The 10,564-nt window shown below is 38.4% G+C and overlaps 1 protein-coding gene across 1 annotated transcript in view; it reads left to right on the forward strand.

The window, feature by feature from the left end:
• The window catches only part of CSMD1 (CUB and Sushi multiple domains 1), a 519,075-nt gene that overhangs the window by 104,089 nt on the left and 404,422 nt on the right, over positions 1–10,564 (forward strand). The window contains exons 6-7 of the mRNA XM_035003847.1: positions 45–239; positions 4,222–4,309. Of these exons, the coding sequence (XP_034859738.1) occupies positions 45–239; positions 4,222–4,309 (283 nt within the window). The remainder of the gene's footprint in view (positions 1–44; positions 240–4,221; positions 4,310–10,564) is intronic.

Below are 10,564 nucleotides of genomic sequence, written 5' to 3' on the forward strand. Positions count from 1 at the left end.
CCCCAATATTCAAGTATTTTTATTCAATTTTTTTTTCCTTCTAGCATTTGGTCAGAATGAGTGCCACGATCCTGGCATTCCCATAAATGGACGACGTTTTGGTGACAGATTTCTACTGGGGAGTTCGGTTTCTTTCCATTGTGATGATGGCTTTGTCAAAACCCAGGGGTCAGAGTCCATCACCTGCATTCTGCAGGATGGGAATGTCGTCTGGAGCTCCACCGTCCCTCGCTGTGAAGGTGAGGGTCTCCTATCATTTGTGTTATTTTCCTTTGAGATGGCGCACTGAACATCACAAACAGAGGGACAAACCACAATGTTGGTTTCCTAGGGCTACTATCAAAAGCACCACAGACCTGGAGGCTTAAACAGTAGAAATTGAGTGTCTCACAGTCCTGGAGGCTGGAAGTCCAAGAGTAGGTGTCAGCAGGGCTGGTTCCCACTGAGCTGAGATGGAGAATCTGTTCTGGTTCTCCGCCAGCTTCTGAGGGTGGCTGGTGTCTCTGGAGTTGCTCGGCTGGCAGAAGCCCCATCCCTACTTTCTCTGTGTGAGAATACCTCTGTGTCCAAATTTCCCCTCTTTCTCACGACACCAGTCACATTAGAGCAGAGCCATGCTAATAAATCATTTCAACTAATTCCATCTAAAAGGACCCTCTTTCCGAACAAGGTCACATCTTCAGCTGCTGGAATGAAAAATCCAAATACAAATATGGAGGGACATAATTCAGCCTATAACAAGGGCATAGTTTTTAGTAGCTATGCAGTCTTATTGCCCTTAATGTAGCTGATATAAATACTGCCTAACTAATTTTCTTCTTGACATTTCTACTCTGGTTAACTATGTAAGAAAACTGGGGGGCGGATGCAGAATAAGGAGCATATCACCTCTCATGTTTACTCAGATGAAAAATAGTTACTTAGAATATATATTCACACCCTATCAAAAGGCCCCTACAAATTGAGCTAAGAAAAACTTTTGTAAAAAAACTTATCTCCAGCAAATACCAAGAAATACATTTTAAAAATATTTTATTTATTTATTTGACAGAGAGAGAGCGAGCACAAGCAGGGGGAGCTACAGGCAGAGGGAGAGGGAGAAGCAGGCTTCCCGCGGAGCAGGGAGCCTGACGTGGGGCTCGATCCCAAGACCCCGGGATCATGACCTGAGCCGAAGGCAGACGCTTAACCAACTGAGCCACCCAGGCGCCCCAAGAAACACTTTTTAGATAGACTTTTTTAAAGAGCAGTTTTAGGTTCACAGCAAAACTGAATGGAGGGTATAGAGATTTCCCATATACCTCCTGTCTCCTCACAAGCACAGCCTCCCCCACTATGAACAACATCCCCACCAGGTAGTTCAGTCGTTACAACTGACCAACCCACAGTGACACATCATTATCAGCCAGAGTCCATAGTTACATTATAGGTCACTCTTGGCACTGTATATTCTGTGGGTTTGGACAAATGTATAATGGCATGTATCCATCATTTCAGTATCACAATGAGTAGTCCCACTGCCCTAAAAATCCTGTGCTCCACCTGTTCACCTTTCCCCAACACCCAGCCCCTGGCAGCCACTGATCTTTTTACTGTTTCTATAGCTTTGTCTTTTCCAGAATGTCACACGGTTACAATCATATAGTATGTAGTCTTTTCAAATGGGCAAGAAAATACAAATTTTAATGTAAAGGTAAAGTACCATTTTTGTCACCAGATGGGCAAAGATTTGAACACCTTAATAAGATGTATTATTGGTAAGGTTGAGGAATAACTGACATTTTCTGGCCATGCCATTGAGGGTATAAAATTATGGCATCATAGTGTAAATTCACATTAAAGGTCTTAATTTTTTTTTTCTTACTTTTTGAGCTATAAATTGTATTTCCAGTTGTAAGGCCATATTCAAGCAGTTCTGAAAAGATTATTTTTTTTCAAGAATGCTTTTTTGCAGTATTAAACATAACAAGCAAAGGTGCAAACAATTCAGTTTTAAACAACAGAGAATCAGTTAAATAAATTATCACACATTCATACACGGGGATACACACACCACAAACAAATACTGTAACATCAAAGATGTTCATCATACATTATCATGTGAAAGACCAGATAATATGACCACTTGTCTTGTAATATGCCATTTTAAACATATAAATATTTAAGTATCTCATGATAATAATAATTTTTAAAAGCCTGAAAAGAGAGTATACACCAAAATGTTAGTCACAGTGATGGGTGATTTTTTTCCCACTGTTTTTTATTTTCTCAGTTGTCTTCAGTCAGTAGGTGTTTATTTTACAATAAATTCAAAAGAATGTGTCAAATATCACCAAGAGTTGAAGGTTATTCTCTTCTCTCGAGAATGATCAACCTAACGTTCCCGTGCAGGCAGTCTAAGCAGAACCAGAATCTAAAGGTGGAAGAATAAACTCTCTGGCCAGCTGACGAGCAGTGAGGTGGCGTGGGCTCATGCCTCACAACCGTATCGCTCAGCCCAACTATCAAAGTTAGCATTCTTCGTCTAAGGAGCAGGGTTGTGTGAAAGCTCCATAAAGATGTTCTCACTTTCACATTTTCATGAAGTACTAAGTTTGGTGGATGATGAGGACCATGGGGAGGGGGTGGGAAATTGAAAAACTGAAGGGCACGAGTACACTAGAAGGATTCCCATTCTTACCTGTTTTTATCACCTATTTTGCATGTATAGCTTTTAAATGCTACATTTTATCTAGCATTAATAAATAGGTAGGTAATTATCCTTTATAAATAAGTAAACCTGCACTCGTGGGCGCTCAAATGATACCAACGACAGTGCATATGTGTCCATATTTGCTGGTACTGCTCCCCCCAAGCCTATCACTACCGGCTGTGAGGCATGGGTAATTTTATAAGAAAGAAGTTGGGGGGAAAAAAAAAAGAGTCCTTTCTAGTCTCTGCTCTCTCCTGGCCATGATTCTCCCTGTCTTTGGTATGTTTACCTGTAAAATGCTGTGTGCAGACGTGTTACAAGGTGCAGGGCAAGTAGGTTCGTCCGCACGGTCAGGGGAAGGAAGTGGCTCTAAGAAGTGGCAGGTGATGTTTCAAATAAAGTCAGACAGCAGGAGAAAGTATCCTATTAAATGTGAATGGACCATTCTCTCACTATTTGGAAGAGACCTTCAGAGAAGTTCAATCAAAACTCAGCTATGGGTTAACACCGAAAACTGTTAACACAAAGGACTAGTTAACGATGAAGGAGTTTTTTTGTTTTTTTTTTTTAATTCACTCATCCTGAGAAACCCAATTATTGAGCCCTGGTGAATCTCAGAGAGTATACATAGATACTCTGATAATATAACTAAGTAGATACCTCAATTGATGTCCTTGCTGAAGAGAAGTAGAAATGTTCCTTTCAGAACCAAGTAGATCTAGTTGGAAAAAATCAAATGGGAAATGAAAGATTTAGTAACACAAGCACATTTAATTGAAGAGACACAGAAGGAATCTCAAGTTGCTTAGAGAATATACACATTTCTTGTTTTTCTCAAGTATTACTTGTTATAATCAATTCTGTAATTGATCATAAGGTCCAGGCCACATGTGCTGATCATATGCCAATTATAATGGAAACATATGATACCAATAGAACCACAGACAGATACGCTAAAGATAAAGCCTCAAGCCTGAAGGCATACGCTACCCAAAAACCCTGTCAATGGGAACACTTTCTCTTATGATAACATGAGAAAGGAAGCCTATATGCTAGGAGACAAATGACCCAGTATCAAACAGGAAGACCGAAAGTAAAGGAACTTATTGCTAATGTTAACAAGTTAGGAAAAAAAAAATTAGAATATTAATAAAAATCAAATGTTAGAAAGAATAATATAAGAGTGAATAATTTTTTGATATCAATAAAATAGACAAAGCTTCTGTGATTTTCTGTGAAAATTAGGAGAAAAGACAACTATAGGTATTTAGCAAAATAGAAGAAAACTAACCATGGTTACAAAAATAATAATTCAATATAATAATAAAATAATGTTATTATCACTAATAATAACTTTACATAAAGAGTGAAAGGCTCACAATAAAGCAATTTCCTTAAAAAATCATGTTTACTTATTCTGGCAGAATTTACTGGATGCCAGCACATCATGGGTATAAATTTTTTGTCCTCTGTATGAAAGATTTATCTCTACTTATTCGTTTTGCCTCTAGCCTGCCCATAAATTTCAGTGCAGCTCATTGTCACTAAAAACACAATTGGGGGGATAAGTGTACAAGAGCACATCGTCAACGCTATGGCAACAAATTTTAATGTTCAGTGAAATTGGTGATTTCCTAGCAAAATATAAATCACTCAGTGACTCAAATAAGAAGTGCAAAATGTGTATAAACAAAATACCTAAAAAGAGATTTGAAGAAAGTCTGAAGGTTGGACCCTGAGAAAGACACAAGCACCAGAGAGCTGCAAGAGGAAGTTCTCGATCTTCTAAGTTCAGAGAAGTTGAGCATGGGGAGCACTGTCACAGGTAATGCAAGAACGGGCTAACTCCCGCACACCATTTTATAAAGCCAGTGCTAAGTGTAATACACCCTACCCAGATAATTACATTTAAAAAATAAAGCTATATGGGGCACCTGGGTGGCTCAGTCGTTAAGCGTCTGCCTTCGGCTCAGGTCATGATCCCAGGGTCCTGGGATCGAGCCCCGCATCGGGCTCCCTGCTCGGCGGGAAGCCTGCTTCTCCCTCTCCCACTCCCCCTGCTTGTGTCCCTTTCTCACTGTGTCTCTCTGTCAAATAAATAAACAAAAATCTTAAAAATAATAATAAATAAATAATAAACCTATAGAAAAAATATATGTAATCAAGATGGGCTTATTTTAGAAATAAAATAGCAGGTAGTTCATCAATGCAAATACTCAATGAATCAAAGAGTTTGCATTCTAAAGACCTCATTCACTTATTTCACCCTTGTGAATAGGAGCGTCCTTGGTGCCCTTCCCCCAGGTAATCTGAATTTCCACCAAGCAGGAGGGCGTTTCTTGTCCCCCTTGGATTTGATGAAACCTGTTCCAGATTCTGGCCAGTTAAGAATGAATGGAAGTGATATATTCAACGTATGAATATACGTTTGATTGCCTCCTGCAAGACTAGTTCAAGAAAGGAGCGCCTAGGGGCACCTGGCTGGCTCAGTGGGTGGAATGTGAGACTTTGGATCTCTGGGGTCGTGGGCTTGAGCCCCATGTTGGGTGGAAAGATTATTTAAAAATGAAATCTAAAAAAAAAAAAAAAGAAAGTAAGAAAAAGAAAGGAGCCCTTGGATATGTAGCCTGTGTGAGAAATGAATCTCTCTCATCACAGCTCGAACCATTGTGGAGTTGTTACGTCACCATGATGTAATCTAAGCTGGCTGATACAGCAAACTTGACTTCATCATTTAATATATTTTGTTGTTTAAGTCTGCTGACCTAGGATACAAAAATTAAAACATCTATTTCATCAGGATAAAGTGACACAAATTCTAACATAACTAAGTTGTCAAGTCACAGGTAAAAGACAAGATACTAATAAAATGATAGTGATGTGTGACATAGAACAACTCAAAATTTTTAAAAAGCTTTACTGAAATGAGGGAAATGTACAGGTTTGTATTTAGATGGGAAGTAAGGCATGTAAAAATAAAACAGTTCACACAGATTTAGAAAGGTCTCATGTAGCAAACTCAACAAAAAAATCTACATTTGCTATATGTCTTTCTTATATGGTATCCTTGGATAATAAAACACGACATAAGTAAAATTGTTTATTTTTGCTTATGTCATATTCTAAAAAGGATTTGCTACAACATGTCAAGAAGCATAGGAATAAAGGCTAAAAATATGAATGGAAGGGCTTAACTAGAAAAAATTCCTCATGTTAATTAGTAAAAATATGTTGTTTTTAAAATTATGATTACATAAAGTAATGAAAGTTTTCTTCAAGAACTCAAGGTCATAAAAATGACTCTGATTTCCTGTTATACCTAACTCTAGAAATAATGCCCACCTATCACAGTTGATTTAGAAAAGAAACTATATTAAGAAAAACATGATCTGCACAGCAACCTGGGGTCCATGTTATCCACCGTTAACATATTTTTGAAATTCTACCTCCCCTTTACTCAGAACCATTTTTTAAATTAAATTTAGAATATGCTTTATTATAATTTTGTATCCTGCTTTGCATAATGTAATGTTCTAATTGCAAAGAGTTACTCATAGTAATAAAATCTCAGAACATTATTTCAGATGTGTTTGAGACATTCCAATATGTAGTCATAAACTTTGCATAAATGTTTACTTTTTCCTTTTACTATTCCATTCTAAATGAAGCCACCACGATTACCTTTATAGATTTCTCTGTTAGATGTTTTTCTTCAGCATCAAAACCTGGTTGCAATTGTGTACAACTTTTCAGCATTTTAATGCATTATGGCTATTTCTCCATAAAAGGCATATTTTTTTCAAAAATGACTTTTTTAACTCGGGACATTTTTATGTTTTATTTGTTATCTATAGATTTACAAATTTGATTACAAAGATGGCAAAAAACTTTGAGAAGAAAAATCTGAAAAAATATGTGGCCGGACAGAAACATGTTAAATATATGTCATTATTTAAAAATTCCTGTAGATTATACAGAAATGCAAAAAACCCTTTTCCTGAGCACCAAGCACATACCTTCCTGAAACTTCTTTTCTTCTTTATAATTATGGATCATTCAAAAGGACTGATGCAGATTAATTCTGTTTATTGAAGTTAGAAATTTTGTTTTGTTCTCTAACATCCACTAATAATTGAGTATGATGTAGGTGGCAAGTCATGTTAATAAAATAAACACAACCCAAGCTGAATAAGCACAACACACATCATTGAAATATAGTATCTGCACATGCACACACACACACACACACACACCACAGGGTATTTCTGTTCAGATGTGAAGCAATTTTGTTTGCTAATCAATAGATGTTTGTGGAATTACAGACACATATGAAATATGGATATCAATGGTATATACTCCTGAATTCGTTATGACGATTGGATGTGACAGTTCATGGGAGTCATTCATCTCGCACTTATACTTTGACCTTTACAGGTCATAGGAACTTTGCTGTGGGTTGCGGATAAATACTTGGATGTGGGATAGATGTGCTCTGCTTTCAATAAATGCCATTTTCTTGGGAATATCTTTAGTGTGAATACTTGAAAACACAAAGTCCGTGAAGACAGAAGCACATTCCTGTGGTCACTGGCACTGCTGTGGTGCATTCCCAGGTATTCAATAGGATCTGCTGACACCCGAACTCTCTTTCAGCCCCGTGTGGTGGACACCTGACTGCTTCCAGTGGACTCATTTTACCTCCTGGATGGCCAGGATATTATAAAGATTCTTTAAATTGTGAATGGATCATTGAAGCAAAACCAGGACACTCTATCAAAATAACTTTTGATAGGTAAGAAAAAGACGTTCTTTCTCTTCCTTAAATTGGACCTAACGACCCATGCATGTCCAGTGTGTTTACTTAAATGGATCGTGAGACTTAGAAATAGGACAGTTCTTGGTTGGTTCCCCCAAAGGAATTCACTTAAAAAGAAATAGGCATTTGCTTGATAAGTTTTGTTCTTCTTGAACTTTACCCTCTGGGGCTGCAGCTAAGTCCTCTCCAAAGGCTTGCGTCAGAGTGGATATCCCAGATCATCATTCCTCAGAGCTCACAATTGCTGGCCGTCGTCTCCAACTCTGGGTTTTGGACCCGTGGCTAAAAGACACTCTTATTGCAAATGGAAGCCCGTGTGGTCCCTTAGGTGCTTTCTGGAACAGCCCAGGAAAATGGTGTCATGTCCTAGTGATTGCAGAGCTGGACCCAGGGTGTGTGACAAATTAGTGATCCATGAGTTGTTCTATCACTGGAATGCCGTTTGATTTCACTATTTGATAATGAATTCAATAATCTTTTTTTTTTTAAAGATTTTATCTATTTATTTGCGAGAGAGAGAATGAGAGACAGAGAGCATGAGAGGGAGGAGGGTCAGAGGGAGAAGCAGACTCCCTGCCGAGCAGGGAGCCCGATGCGGGACTTGATCCCGGGACTCCAGGATCATGACCTGAGCCGAAGGCAGTCGCTTAACCAAGTGAGCCACCCAGGCGCCCCATAAATTCAATAATCTTAAAAAATAATCATGCTATTTGAATTCTCCATGATAAAGTGTGTTTCCATTTGTCTCTGCAATAAAATCACTTTGATGATTAACAATCAAAAATGTTTTCAAAAAGGCATATGCCTTAAAATAGAAGGAGACATATTTTTTGGTGGTTTAAGCTTAATCTCTGAGCAGCATAAGCTTTCTCTAACAAGGAACTTCTTCCTTTTTTTTTTTTTTAAGATTTTATTTATTTATTCAAGAGAGAGAATGAGAGAGAGAGAGCACATGAGAGGGGGGAGGGTCAGAGGGAGAAGCAGACTCCCTGCCGAGCAGGGAGCCCGATGTGGGACTCGATCCTGGGTTTCCAGGATCATGACCTGAGCCGAAGGCAGTCGCTTAACCAACTGAACCACCCAGGCACCCAAGGAACTTCTTCTTGACTAAAAGAGTTTGGGTTTTAATATTCAGGATATTACATGTCTCAAGGCGTATGAACATTGTTATATTATTTTGTTTGCTTTCCACTAATTTTCTATTAATAATAATATATACAGGAAGATCTTTAGTGGGAGTTGCATTATCATTTAGCATTATTTGTATTTGAAATTATTGTTCATTTTATTATGTCTAGTAACATAATAATCTCCAGTAGGATAATCTCTCAGAAGAAAATTAAAATTTTGGCTTATGTATCCATTATGCTGGAGAATGGATCCTTGCATATAAACTTAATCATTGAGAAAAAATTAACTCTATAATATTCAGTAAATTAAGTTGGGTTTCTTATTAATTTTCATTACTTTCTGGTATTGAGAGGGGGAAGAGCAAAGCACTTCCTGATTCCTGGCATCACATCAAATGTAAAGCATTTAGTAAAAATTGTGACTTTACATCCTGGTCTGGTACAAGTTATTAGCACTCTATTTTCAGTTGCCTGAACAAAGAGACATAAAATTTTTCTCCATCTTGTCTTTGCAAGATTGTGGAACTGTGATATTTTGCTGAATTCCATTTACAAGAGCCAGTATTTCTGATATTTTCGGGCATTTGTGATTGTTACACTACTCTTTAAAGATTTATGTCTCCAGCAGAGGGCTGACATCCTAATAAAAGCATGTGTTTGTAAATAGGATTTAAAAGTCCCTACTGATGTTATTGCTATACAAAGTGCGTCGGGTTGCCAAATAATGGAAAAGGATTGGAGTTTTCTCTCCAAGGCGACCCCGGACTCTCCCAGCTTGGGAAGGGCACTCTCTCTACTCTCTCTGTCCTAGCTGTTGTTCCAGAAAGAAGGTGTGAAGACTGTAGCACAAATTTTTCAAATGAGATTTATTTCATGCTTTATCCAAACCTCTTGAATTTAAATTCAGACCACTGAGAAACCACAGGGTTTTTAGAGGACATTTTAGAAAAGTGAAAGAGGCGGCTACCCCATCGGACCAGTCATGGGAAATGGCAAGTGTTTCCAGCTCTCTATGGGATATCGGGGCCACAGGGCCATCCTAAGTTAGTTGCAAAAATAGGGCATCATCGTCCTGTCCTGCATTTGCTCTAAGAGGAGTATACGTGATTCAGTGAGAACCAGGGCAGAGCCCGATGGTTTCAGCATCATTTGTTGTGGTTCCATGCCATGAAGCCAGGAGAGCCTGCACTCACCCTCGCTCTTCCTCTCCATCAGCATTATTTGATGCAGAGGATGGGGGGATAATGATACAAGCTTCCACAGAAGTCTCAGTCGGGAAGTCGCTGAGTGAATCGGAGGCTCACAAGGCGTAAGCGGCTCCCTGAGAGCAGAGCCGGACACTTGGAAACCGGGTTAGCTCTTTGAGGACGAGATGGGCCCATTTAGAAAATTATCTCAGTGCCTGGAATGGTGTCTTCGTTGCTTCAAAGAGGACCCAAGTGGCTGCGACTGTATATAAATATAACATCAGGCCAGATTCTCTGGAAGCATAATGTCCTTCTCAAAGAAAAGTTAAGCACTTTCTGGAAGCTGTTCAAATCATTAAAGCAGCCTTTCGTTTCTGAAGCAGCAATGTGCTAAATCTTCTTCTTGTGTCCAGAGAAGAGTTAATGCAGCTTAAAAAGGCACGGGATTTTTTTTTTCCTGAAAAGTATTTGGAGTATTGCCATGTATTTTGAATTATTCTCTTCCTTTAGGAGATCATATCTTTTCATGTGCACATTTCAAGATATCCATAATCAAGCTCAACAGGGGATCATGAAACACAGTTCGAAAATGCATAATGATTGTTCACTAATCGATGTTTTTTAGTTTAGTGTTCTTTCTTTTTCTCTCTCTTTCTTCCTTCCTCCCTCCCTCTCTCTCCCTCTTTCTTTCTTTTCTTTCTTTCTTTCTTTCTTTCTTTCTTTCTTTCTTTCTTTCTTT

This window comes from Mirounga leonina, unplaced genomic scaffold, assembly GCF_011800145.1.
Source record: "Mirounga leonina isolate KUSES-001 unplaced genomic scaffold, KU_Mleo_1.0 Mir_128, whole genome shotgun sequence".
Lineage (NCBI taxonomy): Eukaryota > Metazoa > Chordata > Mammalia > Carnivora > Phocidae > Mirounga > Mirounga leonina.